The sequence below is a fragment of the Dufourea novaeangliae genome, unplaced genomic scaffold, assembly GCF_001272555.1.
Source record: "Dufourea novaeangliae isolate 0120121106 unplaced genomic scaffold, ASM127255v1 scaffold196, whole genome shotgun sequence".
Lineage (NCBI taxonomy): Eukaryota > Metazoa > Arthropoda > Insecta > Hymenoptera > Halictidae > Dufourea > Dufourea novaeangliae.
In genome coordinates this window covers 299,349-319,572 of record NW_015374090.1, presented here as the reverse complement: position 1 = coordinate 319,572, position 20,224 = coordinate 299,349, and the positions used below count along the sequence as shown (strand labels likewise).

General features: G+C 38.2%; 5 protein-coding genes across 5 annotated transcripts; 3 read left to right on the top strand and 2 right to left on the bottom strand.

Moving 5' to 3' along the window:
* The first annotated feature begins 1,101 nt into the window (after positions 1-1,101).
* Positions 1,102-6,011, top strand: LOC107190772 (synaptic vesicle glycoprotein 2B-like). The gene is made up of 10 exons (XM_015579646.1): positions 1,102-1,380; positions 1,767-1,823; positions 2,749-2,910; positions 3,122-3,284; positions 3,411-3,532; positions 3,917-4,376; positions 4,469-4,686; positions 4,925-5,084; positions 5,747-5,874; positions 5,956-6,011. The coding sequence occupies exons 1-10, from the start codon at positions 1,377-1,379 to the stop codon at positions 6,009-6,011; spliced, it is 1,530 nt and encodes a 509-aa protein (XP_015435132.1). The 5' UTR covers positions 1,102-1,376.
* Positions 6,012-7,981: 1,970 nt separating this feature from the next.
* LOC107190770 (ubiquitin thioesterase OTU1) lies at positions 7,982-9,415 on the top strand. The gene is made up of 3 exons (XM_015579642.1): positions 7,982-8,676; positions 8,804-9,120; positions 9,197-9,415. Exons 1-3 carry the CDS (start codon positions 8,280-8,282, stop codon positions 9,413-9,415), a joined length of 933 nt encoding a protein of 310 aa, XP_015435128.1. The 5' UTR covers positions 7,982-8,279.
* A 1,595-nt stretch (positions 9,416-11,010) lies between these two features.
* Positions 11,011-17,869, top strand: LOC107190757 (protein LMBR1L). Its single transcript, XM_015579627.1, has 9 exons — positions 11,011-11,348; positions 15,353-15,617; positions 15,785-15,888; positions 15,958-16,084; positions 16,194-16,262; positions 16,351-16,480; positions 16,571-16,919; positions 17,003-17,234; positions 17,317-17,869. Exons 1-9 carry the CDS (start codon positions 11,283-11,285, stop codon positions 17,553-17,555), a joined length of 1,581 nt encoding a protein of 526 aa, XP_015435113.1. The 5' UTR covers positions 11,011-11,282; the 3' UTR covers positions 17,556-17,869.
* A 749-nt stretch (positions 17,870-18,618) lies between these two features.
* Positions 18,619-19,323, bottom strand: LOC107190742 (yrdC domain-containing protein, mitochondrial). The gene has a single exon (XM_015579608.1). The coding sequence runs from the start codon at positions 19,321-19,323 to the stop codon at positions 18,619-18,621; it is 705 nt and encodes a 234-aa protein (XP_015435094.1).
* LOC107190762 (DNA-directed RNA polymerase III subunit RPC10) lies at positions 19,306-20,090 on the bottom strand. The gene is made up of 2 exons (XM_015579633.1): positions 19,583-20,090; positions 19,306-19,383 (listed from the first exon to the last, which is right to left on the bottom strand). Exon 1 carries the CDS (start codon positions 19,909-19,911, stop codon positions 19,585-19,587), a length of 327 nt encoding a protein of 108 aa, XP_015435119.1. The 5' UTR covers positions 19,912-20,090; the 3' UTR covers positions 19,306-19,383; positions 19,583-19,584.
* Between the last annotated feature and the right edge of the window lie 134 nt (positions 20,091-20,224).

The following is a 20,224-nucleotide window of genomic DNA, read 5'->3' as shown; positions in this document are numbered from 1 at the left end:
ATCGACGAATATGCCCCGTTACCTACATACTTTCCCACCTATAATTACCATCCATTAGATTTAAGGGTACATCGTGCGTGTGAACATTCGAAATTATTCCTTTCTTATTGTTAGTAGGTCGACGAATAAGAGAGATCTCCCAATCTTTCGTAACACATCAGATATCTCGTTTGATACGTTTCAAAGCCGCTCGTATATACCGAAGGTATGGGTAAACAGTTTTCGCGTATTTAAATCAAAACTAATCCAAAGCAATTAGAAATCCCGTGATGCTTGTTTCAACTGTGTTATCGTGTTCAGAATACACGGGGCACGATTGCATCGTGGCAGTTGCAAACCCCCCGTCTCAACAACACGTGTGTACAGAACGTTTAACTATTTTCAGGAAAAACTCGTCATTGATGGCTCGACACGTTCTCCCTCTTATGCTACGTATCGACTCGACAAATTTGTTACATACATATGTATACAGTATACATACTCGTCTATTCTTCAGAGAATAGCGGATGTCTTGTATCGGACGGATACGCAACATTAACATTGTTCGACACTCCACTTGACATTGTCCTTTCATTTTTCTACTGGCTAAAGACAGAGAGAGAGAGAGAGAGAGAGAGAGAGAGAGAGAGAGAGAGAGAGAACCAGTCAAGAAGAGCGTGCTCTCGCTCTCAGCTAAAGACACTCGTAAGATGTTTCGTTACGGGCGTATACGAAAGAAATCGGAGAGTCAGGTAGTCACGGCGTGAGAAAGAAAAGAGAGGAAGGGTTATATCTTATCTCGTGGGTACCAACAAACTACCGAAATGCTCAACATAGTATGTTCCGGCACGATCAATTTTGGTCAGTTGTACACTCGCCGTCGATCGTTGGCGGGTTGCTTTTCGCAGAGGAACTATTCAAAAGAGTCTGTCGTCCATTTAGGTATACGGAAATCGGCACGAACACCGATCCATCTCCAGTCGCCGTTCGATAAACCGTCAAAGAGAGAAGAAGAGTATTCTGTGGGGTGGTCTTCATCAACCACGACATACACGCTAGACTCGGCCTAGAAGCGGTATTCTCGACTCGCGAACAGAGAAAAAGAGATTATTCTCGGTGGCAATCATCGTCGAATTCGCCCGGGCGATAAAGACGGCGAACAAATACCACCGAGTGTTCACCAATGAGCGTAGCGTGCAGTGGTTGCAAACAAGGAGAAAACCGTGGAACCCGCACGAGGAACAGACAGTGCAGCGCTTTGGCGACCGGGGTCCTCCAGGCACCCGGTTTCTCATCGACGACGACGACGACGACGACGACGACGACGACGACATCACTTGACCCAACCACCTCCTGTCGACAGCGTACAGTCGATCTTCGCAACGTAACCATCCATCATGGGTAACGTTTCAAAAAGTCTTCGAAATCACCTTCAACTTTGACAACATATCTCGTTCCCACCGAATCGCGACGTGGGTACTATCCCGAATAGAAAAGTCCTCGGTTAACTGCATATCTAAATCTGTATACGTACACCCTTTCAATAATAACCGAGATCGCGCTTAGGAGATTTTTTTATAGATTATAAAAAATCGTCGCTTCGATCATTATTATTGACACACTAGTACAGAGATCGTTGATAATGCATAACCGCTAGCACCGTTGTTTTTCAATCGGCTCGTTTTACTATCGGTGTTGCAAAATTGACGTCACGCGTTACACGTGGGGTGTTCGATGAAAAGAATCATAGGATTCTTCGCTTCGATACTTCTTTCTTTTCTCAACAGGTCTCGACTTCTTGGCAGACGGAGGTGCCGATTTCGAGCATGCAATCACCGTAACAGGTAAGTCGCAAAAGCTTATTCCATATTAATGGCGTATTAATTAAATTCGAGATAGAGGTTATCGCGTTATCGTAAATCGTAACGCTGTCGAAAGCTTTATCCAACCAAAGAAACCGCTTCGAATCTGATCATCGACTGGGACAAACAAACGAAAACCTCCACCGACGATTTCCTGTTTTCTGACACTTTAACTTCGATTCTCATTCATTCCCGCGAGACCCGCGACACAATTTACTCGAATGTGTTTGCGAGTAATGAAATCTGGAACGACCAATTAACAGCTATTAAACCATCGAAAATTGGAAAACTGTCAATCAGAAACATGAAATGCTCTGTGTGTTCCTTTAAATTGTACCGGGATTTTCATAAATAACACACAAGTTACCTACATAATATCTTGAATTCCGGGTGATGGACTGTGTGCAACACTTTTCGAACAAACTTAATGACTTTAACAAGATGTTTTTATTCGTAACGGAGCACTAAGGTCAGAGTGACTGAACAAGAATTAAGTTCTCTGTGAAACATGCATAGGGCCTTATACATGTGACATATACTAACGTTCTGTGGTGGTTAGTCTGGGATGAGTAACTAGAAGTTCGGACGGTTCGGACTTTGGGCAAAATAAGGGTAACTACATAAGTTGTTTTCGTACAGAGCAGTTATATTCATACGATAGAGTGAATCGGAGTAAATAGGTTGGTCATCCAACAGTTTATTTACCACGGCATCGTGAGGAACGAGACTCTTATCGGTAACATGGAGAAACTTGTCTGTTTCCAGATGATTTCTTGTATACACATATGTATATGTACATACATATATGTAACAAGCGAAACACATAAAATGCTTCAAATAATCCAGGCTTTCGATTGATCTATCAAGTGACCTAACAATTAGAAATTATTTTTGAAATTTCAATTAGGATTCGGCAAGTTCCATTACATGCTGCTGACAGTATGCGGACTCATTTACATGGACACCGCGATCGGGGTGACTATACTCTCGTTCGTGCTTCCGGCAGCGCAATGCGATTTGGAAATGGACTCTACGTCGAAAGGGTGGCTAACAGCGTCCCCCATGTTAGGTAAGTTATACATACACATATACATGTAAGCTTTCCAACGTTCGCCATATTTGTAAATTTTAAAGACATCTCTTCTACACTGTCCGACTAATATCGCTTCCTCCATCTACATAAATGTTTTTTTTTATTTTCATTCTCCTTGCACTTCTTCGTCTTCTTCTTAAGCCCATCTAATCGTTTAACGACTTTACTTTTCGATTTAACAACACAGGCATGGTAGTCGGATCTTATATATGGGGATGCCTGGCTGACACCAAAGGTCGCAAAATCGTGTTAATCGCCACGTTGCTGATGGACGGTGTTGTCGGCATCGTATCCTCGTTCGTCCAGTATTTTTGGGTATTTCTGGCCTTCCGTTTCTTCAACGGGTTCGCGTAAGTGTCATCGTTCGAACGAGCCTGTCCTCGGACGAATCTCTCCTTCTATTTTTTTTCACCTCTTTATTCGTTTTTTCTTTTTATTTCATTTCCGTTTTTATTTTTATTTGTTTATATATACAGCGTTACGGGAGCTATGGGAATTTGTTTTCCGTATTTAGGGGAGTTCCAGCCGACAAAGTATCGCGAAAGATGTCTTTGTTGGATGGAAATGTTCTGGACCATCGGAGTTATAGTATTACCATGTAAGTACTCACATTGATTATACATAGTAAGGTACACATACATACATATGTATAACAATATCTTCGATTATCGTCAGTGCGTTCCGCTTGTCAACCCTTCTATCCTGGCATTACAATCTCCAAACCGCTAACTGAATATACATACATACGTATAGAATATAAGTTACATATGTATATGTATAAGTTCATTTGCAGAAAAGGATGATCCGCTAATTTTCCGAAATGATGTATCGATCATTCTTTCCGACAGTAAAAAAAAAGAAAAGAAACGAAACGAAACGAAACGAAACGAAAAGAAAAAAGATAAGAAAAACCCTTTTCAGAACAATTTTTTCCACAATTAGTAACATAAATTATTATTTTTTTGTTTCCGAACCGATCCAGTGATCGCTTGGCTGATCATACCAATGGACTTCATGTACGTCTCGGACGTGTTCTACTTTAAGTCGTGGAATCTCTTTGTAGCGTTGTGCGCGTTACCCTCGCTTATGTTGGGCCTTTGGTTGTTCGCGTTCCCGGAGAGCCCAAAGTTCCTACTCGAGTGCGGCGAAACGGAAGCCGCTCTTGAAGTGTTCAAATGGATCTATTCACAAAACACCGGGGAGAGTCCCGACTCCTATCCGGTCAAGTCCTTACAAGAGAAAACCAAAGACAAGAGCACCAGGTCGTTGAAGCTCCATAAACGAAAGGACTTGAAGGTCCTTTTCAAAGAAGTACGAGACCTCACGGCGGCTCTCTGCAAATCGCCGTACCTTCGTAACACGCTGCTAGCCTGTGCCATTCAATTTGGCTTGACCAGTAGTTACTACACTCTCATGGTCTGGTTTCCCGAATTATTCACCAGGTAACCATATTCGTACAACCTCCCTGCCCGGTGACCGAACATTCAATTATTTGCTTGTTTCTTCTTTCTTTTTAATTCGACAATCATTGTAGATTCGAGCAGTTCGAGCATAACTATCCCGGCGAAAGCACATCGGTCTGTATAGTGTCCGCTCTATCGGATAACGCGACGCTCACTGACCCATACGGATGCGACACCGTCATCGCACCTACCGTTTATCTGCACACGGTCTACATCGGACTCGCCTGCATTCCTGGATCCATCATCTTGCCACTGTTTGTGCACAAACTAGGCGCCAAATTCTTCCTCAGTGCGTATACAACGCTTTATCGTCTCGCCCCCTCCCGATTAACATTATCCTATTAGGCCTATTACACATTCTGAATTACCGTTAAACTCGGTATTTCTCAATGAGCTTTTCCAGTAAAAATCGAATCCCCATGAGAGAACGCTAAGAAAGAATTAGAAAAGAATCAGTTTCTCTGATGATTCCCCAAATCATTGAAATAACTCGCAAAACATGTATGTATGTATGTATTCTGTTTCAGTCGTGTCTTTGTTGGTCTCCGGCGCCGTGACCGTCGCCTTCTATTATGTTGTCAACTCGACGCAGAACTTGATATTGTCATGCGTTTTCGAGGCCCTGACGTCTCTCGGTATCTCATTAGTTTATTGCGTAATCGTCGACATGTTCCCGACGAATCTCAGGTGAGTAGACGTTATTTGATTTATTTATTCAAACATACGGGTAAACAGTCGGGTGTCGCGAGATTTATGCTCGTTCTATGGTACAGTTAATTATTGCGATATCTGCAGAGACAAAACAACGATATTGATACTACCAGCCTACTCTCATCATTTCATCATTCCATTCTTACACAACCGAATCCTTTGTACATACATGTACATATAAGTACCTACTATTCCGACAACTGTCTATCACTCGCGTAATTCAATCACTTGCAACGATAATCACAATGATAAATATTCGTATATATACATACATATGGTATAAGAGCTTTAAACAAATTAATGGTCATAAACAATCAATTACTCTATCGATCAAAAGTTCTGAATCGTTTCGCGATTTAAGAAAAGTACGGTTACACGACTGCTTATAATACACATGTACATATATACATGTACATATACATATACATATACATATACATATACATATACATATACATATACATATACATAAAAACACTCGAGCAACTTAAAGAAGAATGTTATTCGCGAAAGGATGAACTGCTTTTCCTTTTCACGTCGTTATGTTTAATATACATATACATACATACATACATGTATTGTAAGTTGTAAGACGTAATAATAAAGCAACCAAGTAACACGAATCACTGAATTTCCAGAGTAATGGCTGCGGCACTATCTCTAACAATGGGTCGATTAGGCGCTCTCGTGGGTAATTTGGTGTTCGGCTACCTAATCGACTTTTCCTGCGTGATTCCTATAGTTTTATTCGCGGCATTTTTGTTCAGTAAGTATCCCAACGTTTCCATCTTATTAATAAAGAGAAATTCATTGATTTAACTTGATTTTTCGGTGTTGATTTTTTCAGTGTGCGGTTTCATGTCGTTCCTCTTACCGAAAACGGGGAAAGACACTCTGGAATAATCGAACGATGGAGTACACATAATACATGGTATGTAATCTCCAGGGGAGAAACGACTAAAGAACATATTTATCGAAAGTCGATCGCAAAGCAGAAATTTATTCGCATCGAGTGCGGTCCTCCTCTGTTTTATTTGAAACATGGAAAATAGTTTTAACCTAAATAAAAACAAATTTTTTTAATACTTTCGATGGGATCGAAAATATATACATACCTATGTATTTTCCGTTTCCACGACCGCGCGTACACGATAAAATCGACGAATGTATTTAATAGAGAAGCGTAGAAAGATTCTCTTCGAAAATCTGTTTGCCATTTTCCATTGCTTATGTAAATTCGTGTAAATACGTTATATTTATTCGCGGTGGTGATACCTTTTCACGATTCTTACGTTCTCGTTTTCGGTGTTGCTTTGAGGAAATAACTTTCGTCACAACCAGTCGAAATTTAATAATAAATAACAGCAGTGTCTTGCGGTGTAATTAACGAGAAAAGAAAAGCGAGAAAGAAAACGCAAGTTATTTTTGATAGTGAGTATTGTATAATTCAGATTTAAGTAAAACTATATACATATGTATATGTATACTATACGCATTATGTGCAATATTACGTTAAAGGATATACTGTTTTATTCGTTTGTGGAAACCTATATTCCTAAATGTGTTCGAATAAATGTAATTTACGTTTATTTCATTGATTGCGTACGTCACTTTTTATTAATCATATCATTTCGAATTATTATTAAACGAATAAGATCATTACCGAATAAAGAAACTTATTATTAGAATATGTACGTTACCAGTTTGTCGCAGTACGTTACGCTTTACGCGATTCTCCATAGAATTCCATTTGAATTCAGCGCCGACTGTTGTCCTGGTGGTTACGCGCCATTTATCTACTTACTTATTCGAATCGCTGAACGAAATAGTTTTTACCAACCCGTTCTCCTGCCTCTCTGGGGAAGGGATAATATCAATGATATGAAAAATAAAGTATTGAGAAATAAAGAAAAATATTTATACCGTTAACCCCCGTAACCGGTGACGTACCAGCACTTTTCTCACATCAAGATATATATAATTACAGATTATAGATTTATAGATTATAGATTATGATTATAGTATAGTGACGTGCGTGAAGTCTCAGAGACTCCTCTTAAATAATCCGACATAGAATTATAGGATGCGAATCAACATTTGCTACTTTCAAGAAGGTACAACTTAAATCCACGTGACCATAAACAGTCCACACGTTCAAGTAATTACACGAAAAAATAATTCTACACGAGTCTCCGCGTCACCGGTTACGAATCAATAATATGTACATACATATATGTATATTGTATGAATGAAATACTAGTAACAACTCATCTGCATTATACTACCGTACTAATATGTACTAATATGTAATATGTATTCCCAAACTCACCGATGCTACGCATACAACTTGTCACTTCAACGGATGTAAACCGACTGTCGGCGACTGACGACAACCTTTCGCCCCCAAATTCGCCACGTAATAACGAATTAGCCGGTGCGGGTATAGGAGAAACGCCTTACGTGAAAACTGCGACAGTCTGTATACAAGAAACCTTTATTTACCACTATACTATATGTACATATCTATACATATTCTCAGCACTATTCTTGTCGCATACACATACGCATTAATTCTTTCTCGTCTGAACCTCTGAACCATCTGTTTACCCCTAAAATTAAAGGTCCATGGTCGGGACAGTGTGTTTCACCGGCGCGGCATTTGAATTCCCCTCGTTTGAATAAACCGAAATACACGAAATACCTATCTATACTAAATACTTACTAGACGTTAGTTAAAAAAGATAAAGTTGAGCCAACCTAGAAACACGAATGTAACTGGACTGCTCGTTCTAACTGCAACTGATCGCAACGATCGCAACGCAACCATCAGCAACCATGTTCGTCGATAGCGGAGACCAGCGGAGACGGAGACGGAGACGGCGGAGACGGCGGAGACTGCTGTATTCAGTTACGTCAAGTTACGTATTAAATACGATGACGAATAGCGAGAGATAGTCGCTGTATTAAAAGTACCGAATACGCGAGGCGATGAATTGCGTATAATCAAAGCGGCGTTTTACTCGTGATATGATAATTGTTCCGAAAACGGGAAAAATTCACTCAGGGTGCTGTTTCAACAGCTGATCAACGGTACGGAGCAGAGACGAGAAAGACAATTTTCGTTCTTCTGACTAAATAACTAGTCGATTCAGTGTTTCGCGCGGACGAACGATGGCCGGGTTTGTGTTGAAGATCAAGACAAAATCAGGTCAAAAGGTCGTGAACGGGTTAATCCCTCAGAACAAGGTATCCGAATTGAAATCGAAACTAGCCGAGATTACGGGAATTCCACTCGGTGCGCTTCACGTTCTCGGCGGTTTTCCACCAAAGCCGATTAATCTGGACGACGAGAAGGTGACAATCGAGGAAAGAGGCATTGTCTCTGGTGATACCTTGATCGTGGAGGAAAAACCCCCTCAATATAATGGGGAACAAAAGCCAGAAGACATCGGTCGATCTCACATCGTCGACGACGAAAATTTCATCGATACGCCCGGTATTTTGATGAAGAAAGTCGTGCCTGCCGATAATTCATGCTTGTTTACCAGCGTCGGCTATGTGCTCAATGGTACATGTTATTGTATAAACTTTATATACGTATTTTTTTGTAGACGGCTTGTAAACATGTTTCTCATCCACTCTATACATGTATCTAAGCATTTTATACACCCTTTAATTTTATAGTATACTTCCAGGTAAGGTTGATCCCAGTTGTGCCACTTTCATGAGGGAAATCATAGCAAATGCTGTAGACGCAGATCCTGAAGAATATTCCGAAGCATTTCTGGGTAGACCAAATCCTGAATATTGTAAATGGATTCTGAAGCCTGAATCTTGGGGAGGAGCCATAGAATTATCGATATTGTCAAAATTCTATGGTCTAGAGATAGCAGTAATTGATAGTATTAATGCAATCATCAACCGTTTCGGAGAAGATCAACATTATGCTCAAAGAGTGTTTTTAATATTTGATGGAATACATTATGATCCCTTATATTTGGAACCGCTTGATGTGAGTATATTATCTTAAAAGATACCAGCTTATAACATCTATAATCAATTTTTCCACTTCTTATATATGATTGCAGGGTGGTAGTATACAAACAATTTTTCCCACAGAAGATGAAAGGATATTAGTGGCAGCTGCAGAATTGGCAAGGGAAGCGAAATCTAATCGTCAGTTCACAGATGTTGAAAAGTTCACATTAATGTGCAGTGATTGCAAAATTAAATTAAATGGACAAATGGCTGCACAACAGCATGCCAAAGAAACTGGTCATATGAATTTTGGAGAAGTAGCAGCATAGCAAAATAAATCTGTCCTTTGCCAACTATCAATTACTTTTGATCAGACTACTGTTTCAAAGTACCAATAAATTCGAGTGTCAAGCAGAAGTGTTGGCACTAACATGAAGCTTGCAAGCAAAACTAGCTGTTTGATACGGATAGAATTGTTAATATAAGATATGCAGTGCACTATGAGGATTGTTTAGACACTTAATATACACAGATTTTTAATTTAGTCCTTACATTTGGAATTTTTTATAGGAAATTTCTCAGAAAATCATGCGTGTTTATAAAGTATATAGAATTGTTTGTATTTTAAACATTAGAAATTCTAGCAAGAATTCCAGTTATTAAATTGATTGGCCCACTTTTATTCATCCGATTGAAAGTGGTGGGTAATCAACTTGCAAACATAACCTCTTTAGCAAGATTAAGAATCTGTGATATATGGTTAAATTAGTATAAACGGAATTCATTAGTGGCAGTGAATATGTTCCATGCTATACATAAGTGAATCTTAAAAAGCGTTTTTTAAAGCGAAATAAAATTCAATTAATGTCGCTTCTGACGAGCAAATATCTGTTTAGCACTGTTAATAACGAATTTTATAGAAAAAGACTAAATTACTATTAACACAAATGACATCATAATTCTATCAATAAAGCATGTTACTCTATGATAATTGTAGAGTGTTGTCTTAAAAATTTGATCTCTGTACTACCATAGATTAATTTACGATCCAGGTACGATATATACACAGTAGTAATTACATACAAATTAACTACTACATCTACATTATGTATACACATAATATTAGGATATTTCAATTATTTGGTTATCGAGATTTTCACTTGATTCAATAAGCACAAGAAAAGTATATATGTATAAGAGTTCCAATGGAGCGACAACAGCTACAAAATTTTAATAGTTTTTGTAACAAAATATATAAGTAGTATTTATTAGAAATCTGTTAATATAACATGTCTTTTTTTATGTGCAAGGATGTAGCTACATAATAGTGCGTTGTACTATGTGTGTACAGAGTATGAAACAATGCAATTGCCTGTGTAACCAAATCAGTGCGAATTTGTTAGATATGAATAAATGACGAATTACTAATGATAGAGATTCACATAAGTATTTATATTTATATGGTAGCGCGCAGTGCATTTTGTAAGCTAACATCCTTTCGATGAAATGAAATAAATGAGCTATTTACATTACCTTTCTGCTCTCGTCATTCGCAAATAATCACATGCAACCACAGTGTGATAAACAATACCAAGCATAAAGAAATCACAAACGACCACAGTGACGATTCATCATTTAAATCTGAATGTCGTTAGAATCGTGTACATGAGAAACATTCACGATAAAGCCGAGATTTATAGAACAACCCACAGCATATTTCTGTGAAGGAAAAGTGAAAATACTTTTTACCGCATTTCTATCCAACAATTTTGGTTAAACAGGTATAAAAATAATAACAAACCTTTAGATTCACTTGCAGCGCGCGACATTTAAATGTAAACTGCTGGTCATATCGAAGTCACAGATGGCGTAGTAGTACTAAAGCAGAAATCGGCGCCACCGTTTTCAGTAGTTTGCCAACCATAAGGGGGGGTCGGTGTGCATCGTGTTTATTACGTGAAAATAATACGAAAAACAAGAAAAACAGGAATGTGATTTTTATTGCACCAATTGCACAGATATAAAAGGTGCGGCTTCTTGCGATCAATCGTTAAAAGCAGAAGCTCCGCGAATGAAATGAATGCGAGTGTCATTTGCAAGGATCTGGGCATGGTGTGTCGTATACGAAGATTATTGTTGTAATAAAATGTTGCTAACGACGGTACATTTAACTGAAAGAAATTTGCTGATAAATAGATGAAAATGGAAGATGAAGCAGACCTCAGAGAACAAATGTTTCACAACACCGTACGGGAGAACATCGTGAGTACGGTTTCGTCCATGATCATCCCCCTTGTTTATTGACCACCAAATGATAACGATGAGTTCATGCGATGTTTTTGCTGTCGCCCGCTTCCATACGATTAAGTATATGTACATATACTTTGGTCGTGTTTTTCTTTGAACATTTAATTTTTCAACGTTCGACTTCGGTGGCCTTGACATTGATAAACAGAAAACTGAAGAGAAAATTTGTCCTATATCTCTAACCTTTAAACAGTTTAAATCATCGAACTAACCTCTGTTCCGGAAATGTGTGTCTTACTGAATAATCTTTTCCAATTACAAATGGATATGCTTAAGGAATTAGAATCGAATAACATAAAATCTAGTAGGCATGTACAATTTTTGTGGTCCACAATTTGTATACGAAATTTTTCAATTACATAAGTTGTATGTACTAGGTACCAAAAGTTCGAAAACGATCGTTGTTTAATAATGTCATAAGTTCATAGGCCGAACTATGGTAGGCGTAAACTGTTTTAAAGAAAAGTACAGCAGCAATACAATATGTGACACGCAACGACAGAAAGACAGTCGTTCTCTCTTTCTGTGACGACACTCATCAGTTTAGACGAATCAACGTATGTAGATAAGTGGAGAGAGATGTAGAAAGAACAATGAATGTGGACATAACACACGCACACACATTGGCACCCGTTGATACGGAATTTCTGTTACAAAGTATGATTAACATCTTAGAGAATTTCATTCTTTCGTCCTACTATCGTTAGCTATACCGTGTCTCCTCGATATAACTTGGAACGTTGCGTTATCAGTGACAGTTTTATTAATTATGTACACAAGTGTATGGTTTCTCATTGTTGTGAATGGTTTGCTTGGTATAATAACGGAACGTACAAAACGGAAATGTTTTTATCTTGCATTATGTTTACGCGGTCATTTTTATGCAAAAGGTTCAAGTTGCAAACCTGCCAGACGAAGAATAACGTGACGACCAGTGACGACAATGCGGTTTTACTATAAACGTAGGCTGGTCGGGAAGCACCGCCACCGATGCCGCCGCGTAGTTTCAATTTGTTCGATAGTACCTAACGTGGAAATGTGAATCTGCTTAACCAATTGACTTAAATTCTTCATAATACATATCCGTGACGCGGTTATTTCAGTGATGCAATTCTGAATATGTATTGTATTGTACATATTGTATAGGTACATACATCAAATCGGATGGGTTTCGTCAAACTATAGATGTCGCTTCACGCGATATTTAGCCTTGACTTCGTATGCTTTGTTTAATGGAGTTAATTGGATAATCGTTGACATTCGATGCACGAAAGAATCTTGAAGGGAATACGGTCTTTGCGGGATATGCTTTCCCAATACTTTCACGCGAAGTCGTTGGTCACACGTTATTTCTGATCCCCGACCGGTTTTTCCTTCCACCTTCGTTCTTGTATAAAAAGTGGTTTCCAACCGAGCCAGTTGCATCTCTGCTAAGCTGACTTAGATACATACATACATACTATTTTACTAATGAAGCGTGTACAATTTTTGCTCCAAACATTTGTGATACTTTTCGTTGGTTTGCACGAAGAAAAGATAATTCTGCACGAGTGCATATCTGTGCATGTTGAATAAACAACCGCGATAAAAACAAAACACAAGTTAACCACTTGGTGCGGCGTGTCACGAGAAATACCATTTAGGCCCGACTGGGGGGGGGGGGGGGGGGACTAGTAAAAATGACAAGGGCACTGTGTATGTATTATAGTATGCACGTGTGTACACTGTAACGTGCATTTTAAAAATTCGTGGCTATTTCCCGTTGAATATAAATCGAACTAAATTTAATAACGAGATTGCGATCAAAACAGGATTTATAATTTATAGCATCGAGAAATTGCACTGCCAGAATTTCTTCGATTTCATGGCCAAGTTCGGTGTGCTGAGCATTCGGAGATTATAATTTTTTCCTTTTATCGCATGTTTAACCGTTGTTTATCTGTATTGTCCATGCGAATACATACAAGTATGTCAACTACAAACGGCAAGAATTATTGCATACGTATGTATGTAGTTAAAATTAATGGTGGGACGAATAACTGTAATAAGTATTGCTAATAAGTTGCGATGACTCTAATCGAACGAAGAATCGAACCCGATTCGAATATACATACGTATGTATCTACATACATATATCGCATATTTCTAGTGCTCGTTCATACACCTCCGGACTATTCGTATTCTCAGCTCTTAAATAAACTGTGCCAACTCAGGCGTTAATGCATAACAAACTATAAGGCTACTTAAAAACCGAATATCAAACGTAACCGCTCTATTTTGTTTGTTCTTTTTCGTTAGATTTTCTTATGTTTTCCTATGCCCTCTGTCTAAGATTATTCATCAAAAGAGAAATCCATAGAGGTGAAAAATAAGAAGTAAATATAGCATAGGATTAATATAGGTTTTCGGTACGATTTGTATGCCAAGTACGCTTTTTGTTCCCAGAGGAGGACAACGTACTTATTAGATGTTGACGGTTCTCCTTGTAACACCGGCTTTAAGCTACGTGGCAATGAGAATCTCGTTAAAAATTAAACAGTGCATTCTCCTGAGGTAGGCGATATAGCAACGGAAGTTGATAATGCAGTTTTAAGTATCTGAAAATCCATACATAGGATGTTCTCTCTCTCTCTCTCTCTCTCTCTCTCTCTCTCTCTCTCTCTCTCTCTCTGATGCTCTCGAAATAATGTACTTGATACGTTTATGTTATTCAAAATATATGAAAAATACACTTATGTGTTACGTTACATCATATTCGTTAGTTTTTTTTTTCCTCGAGTTAATAGAAATTTTGACGATGCGATCAAGTAACCGAAATTTTTCGATAAGTTATCTGTATCTGATTGACTTTATAGTTACTTTGCTACAAATACAGACGTAATGATTACTCGAACGTATGTACGTACGTACATACATTCGTGTATTGTTCAAAAGGAAACGCCGTACACCGTACACTTGTTACGTGACACGCTTGATGGAAGTGGAGGAGATGGAAAATTAATGCGAACGAGCTCGATAACCAAGAGTCATAAGTACGCGAAAGCATATTGTAACTGAGGTTTCAGTCGGTGGTGTTTTTTTTATGTGTCCTGTTCGAAGCTATTGAAACAATTGTCTAACTTGTACCACAAAACGGGCCTTTTTGCAATGAAATCTTTTAGGACGAAGAAATGCTCCCCTACAAACTTAATACTGTCTATTTCTATACTATGTAAGTACTCGAACATCGTCTTCAAGTAATTTTCGATCGATCGGAAAGTTTATCGTTAAGGACAACGTTAAATGGGTCGCCATCGCCAATAGTATGCTGGTTTTAATGTTGCATCTATGTAATCTAGTATGCGTTTTACCGTTATTTTTTTTGTTTTCTAACCACTCGATTCATTCAACGGCTTTACATTTGTATACGTTGTAAGCAATTCTATGATGTGATAACAATTATTGCGTGTACTTGTTTATCTTCCGGTCTTTTCTTTTTTCTTTTGTTATATGTATACATGTATGAGAATATGTGTGTTTTCAAAATATATGTAGACGACAAAACATTAAATTGCGACATTACACTGTAAACTACGCGTATCAACTAGGACGAACCCACGCATACATACATATATGTAAACACATAGATAATTTTCATTCAAAGAGACTTGAATCAGGTATCATTTGAGTTTCTTTGAATGCATAGAACGCGAATCAACGTAAATTACACGCGAGCATAGTGATCGCGCGCACCACTGTACCGATACAGAGTATACATAGATGTCATAATAGGTATACGTAGGTACGGCTGTTAATAACGTTACTGTAGTTTCAATAGGAAAATAATCGTAAGGCGCGCAGCATTACACTTTGTCCAAGTTGAAAGGGAAACAAGCAAAAGCAATGTTCATCGCCCAACTTGATACGTTTAGCACTCGTTCGATGGAAATTTAACGAGAAGTATTTTATGCTCGTTTCAGATATTTCTTCTTCTCTTTCTGGTCCTGTACGTCTCGAGTTATGCTTTAATCGCAAAATTTCGTCGGAGAGACCGTGAGGATTATTTTTCCGTGGACGAGGATGAAGCGACCGTTTATAGGATCAGCCTTTGGCTATGTACAGTTGCTTTGGCGGTTTCCGTTGGGTCAACTTTGCTACTTCCAGTCTCCATCGCTAGCAACGAAGTTCTCATTTTATACCCGAACAGCTATTACGTGAAATGGCTTAACAGCTCGCTCATTCAAGGTACAAACTTTTTCGTTTCTCTAGTCTTTAGTGTGTCTCTTTAAATTTCAAGAATATTATATAGAAATAGAATTGAATGTGGCACCGACGCGACGCGCCACGACGGTTTCGAAAGTACGTATGTATGTATTATTGAGTAATTAATGTGAATTTTCTTTGACAATCAGGTCTGTGGAATCATGTGTTCCTATTCTCAAATTTATCACTATTCGTATTTCTGCCATTTGCCTACTTGTTTACGGAGTCGGAAGGATTTGTGGGATATAGGAAGGTAAGATTGCTAGAAGGGCGCAGTATTCCGAATACTTTTCGGTATAATCCGTTCATGGTTGATTTCCAGGGTGTGATGGCCAGAGTGTACGAAACCGTCACTGTTCTTTGTTTGCTGGGAACGCTTGTTTTAGGAATGACATATGTTTTATCAGCACTTATAGATCATCAAAAGTCCAGTCTTCACACGTTGCTCAGTAAGTGTATTGAAATCAATGCGTCTCCTCTATATCTACTTATTAATCTACAGATTTATGTACAAGTACCGATTACAAACGTGTAGTATGTACTGTGTATTGTTTACAGATTTATGGACTTACTATTTACCTTTCCTTTATTCCTGCGTTTCTTTTGTTGGTGTTGTTATGTTATTATGTAAGTATAGCACAATTATTCCGAAAAATGATCACTGTATGCAGTGCATTGTTGATTACTCGAGGAAAACTTTGATGCGTTATTACAGTGTGTACACCAATGGGATTTGTACGATTATTTGGTGTAGTCGGTTCTTTCCTTGTGAAACCACAGTTCCTGAAGAACTTGGATGAAGAATTCTTTGCGTACAGATTAGAAGAGGATTGTATTCGAAGAAGGTTGATTATCGATTGTACTTTCTACGATTGGAAATTGTAAATCCGCCACGGTGCCGTTTTATATACGTAGTACGTTTATTACTTACGCAGACTGGAGCATGCGAAAGCAACGGGAAAATCGTATGTTTCGCCGGTACCGATGTCCATACCGGCTTGCGATTCAGTGCTCGAAGACGATGAGCTTCTTAATGTGAATCCGAGTCTCATGTGCCTGAGGAATGGTGCGCTGCAACGTGGCTTGGCTCAACGATTAGAAGATGTTCAAAAACGAAGAAAAGTTTTGGATCAGCAAAGGCGAACCTGGTGGGTTCGACGGACTTTGCTTTACCCTATGGCCATGCTAGCCTTACTGATACTTTCCACTGCCACAGCCTTGTTAGCTGTTCAGAATACGTTAGAATTACTCATCGGTATAAAGGCGCTGCCGTTAAGTACCAGGGTTCGTATATAGATTTCTCCCCAGAGTATAAAATTACATTATTCATGATAAGATTTGATCCATGAAATTATGATTTTTTTTAGCAATTCACTTTAGGTATTAGTTCATTATCAAAGCTTGGCCCTATCGGAGCAACAGTGGAGGTGGCAGTAATTTTCTATTTGGCAGCAACAAGCGCAATCGGCCTGTACACACTTCCGGGAGTTAGAAGAGTTCAACCACGATTTCATTCCACGCCTCTCACGCACCTTATCGCAAATTGTGCCCTCCTTCTTGTACTGAGCTCCGCATTGCCGCTGTTATCACGGATATTAGGTACATCTACTGGTAATTTTCAATGTTTTAATAGAAAATGATTCGCCGATAACGAGCGTCCCTTTATCTGTTCACATATTAGGTATGACGAACTTTGACTTGCTTGGGGATTTCGGGCGTATCGAGTGGCTCGGTAACTTCAAACTGGTACTGTTCTATAATTTAATATTCGCCACAGCAGCGATCACTTGTCTTGCGACAAAGTTCACGGCGACGGTCCGTAAAGAAATTTACACGAGATTGAGAAGCAGTTTGATAGGAATTTTTAAAAGTGAAGGTAAGAAGGGCCCGGTGGGGATGTTTTCTACAAAAGAAGACTAGACTGACTTACATTGTAAACAAAGGAAATATTTAGTGTTTAGCATTAAAGGAGCGAGTAAAGACGGATAATTGTGTTTGAATAATATTAATATTGAAAATATACATACTACATATGAGACGTGCGAAGTTGTCGTTTGTACGTACGTGCGTGCATGATGTGAAAGGAGAGAAACGTTCTGTTTAATACTGTAATTAATGATATACACAAGTTAAATGTCGTACGTTTATGTTGTCTATGTTGTATGTCTCTTCGCGTGTGCGTGTGTGCTAATAGTTATATCAATTATTTATTATATTGTCCTTATTTTAATAATTATTTACCGAAAGTATACATACATACCAATCATAAGCGAGTTGATGATCCGTATTAACTCACAGTAATGACATCGCAGTATTGTGATAAAGACACAAAAGCTGTATTATATACAATAATCCCGTTTTAGCAAATTGTCTTTAAATGCATTTTATGAATTATTTTCCATTAAATGCCTCGTGGTCCTAATTACAGGAGTCTGTTACAAATTTTCGATATACATGCACTTGTAATATTAGGAAAGTAAATAATGCGCATTTCGAGGTGCATACAGACTACGTAATGGTAACGTGCAGGAGATTAAGATACTACTGTCTCGACTGAATCGTCTTTTGTTAACTAATTATCCAACGTGTTAGCTTTGTAAATTAAGTAAATTATTTATTTAATGTGGTACTCACCAATTATGTATTGACACGTTCAGTTAAAAGGATACCTCAAGATAGGAATTATCGTTTAATGTTTGTTACTACAATGCCACGTTGTGGACCTATTTCTAATAAATTAAATATCTTAATTGAGAATTCACTGTGTACAGACAATTCAGTGAATAAAAGATACTCTTTAACTTGACTCGTTTTGCATGGAATTGTAATTGTAACCAATTTTAGTAATTGTTTACAATCTAAAGTCTGCTAAAATAATATTGCATTATCCAAAAAATTAAATCAAGTAATAAATAAATTATTGGTTGTATTATTAGTAGATTTATTACTTATTACACACTGTATTATATATTTTTTATCAGATTTAATCGGATTTTTCTTCTGTGAGATTAAACCTCCGTAAAATCGAAATTAAATATGTAATTCCAATTCCAGTCCTTACGATTTTGTAATGATTCGGAGAAGACAAATCAACTATTGTGGACCCTTTTCTTAAGGTTTCCTTTACACTAGCAACCTGTTTTACATCATAGAATATTCCATCTATCCGAGGCCACAATTTTTCGAATTCAGTGGCACGCAAGCAGCTCGGTTCATTGCTCACATTAGCACTTGTTAGAGCTAATGGTCCAATTATATGTGAAACGCAATTTATAAATTTTGAGTTTGGTACTCGTATTCCTACAGTGTCAATGCCTGGATTCAGATCAGGATTTAAAGCTGGTGTCCTTTTCAAAATAATCGTGTATGGTCCAGGTAGTATAGTTGATAATAAATTCCTATGTAAATGATTCACAACACCCCAATGTTTTACTTGTGTGACCTTACTAACAGAGATGCATAATGGTTTATTCTCATCTCGTCCTTTAATTTCATATAATCTTCTGACAGCATCAGTTTGCATAGCAGCCGCAGCTAGACCATATACTGTATCTGTTGGAACTGCTATAACTTTATTTTGCTGAAGCAGTGTAGCAGCTATTGACATACTTCTTTTTCCTTTACAAATCCAATGCTTGGATGAGTTTAACTCTTCCAACTCTGGTGTAGCACCTTGTAAAGCAATCATCATCGGACCCAGCTTTTCTAAATATGAAATGGGTCTCTTTCCAGGGTGTACGAAACAAAACTATTTTCAAAATGAGAAATCTGTTAATTCTTGATAACATAAAACTACACATTGTATTATTATTCTTAGTGTTATTATTATGGTAATAGAAATGATGATGCAAGAAGTATGTTTGCAGTTTCATATTCAGTGACGCTCAATCTTGGAAGTGTGTTGATAAAATGTGCACTTGCATAATTATTAATAACAACTGCCATACCTTTAATCGCGCCAATTGTGACCACATTGGGGATTGCAACATTTGTAGAATGTTGTCATAGGTTCGTCGGCCGACCTTGTTTGTATCTGCATAAAATAGGCTCGAAGATGAGCACACTTTGGACACCTTTCTTCCGTGGAATCCACGTTCTCCCAAGCCGCACTTCCACCTAGCACATCGTCTACTTCCTTCAGTTTTGGATAGGTGCGGCTACTCACTCGTCTTGATATATTAAAAATATAAGGGCACGTGTTGCACGCAAAGCGTAATCCAGCCAAAGCTTCCTCTACTCGAAGCACGTTGCCACAGGTCGGACAGAACATTAACATTGTATTAATAGTCAGTGTGATTGAACCATCGAAGAAACGAACGATACTCCAGTTACAAAACTGTAAATATTCAAACGGTCACATATTATAAAACTCATGTTTATTTGATGTCATTTACGATACTTGGGTGTATATTTATTGATATTTATACTGGCATACATATGTGTATGTATGGTATGGAGTATGAAGGGCATTGGAAGGATCCGAAATGTTTGTCAATGGGTGCGTTCAGATTCTGAACTTCAGAAGACATAACCGTGCGTAACAGGTCGGCCGGACTGAATCGATCGACTTGGAGTTCTTAAAAGGCGTC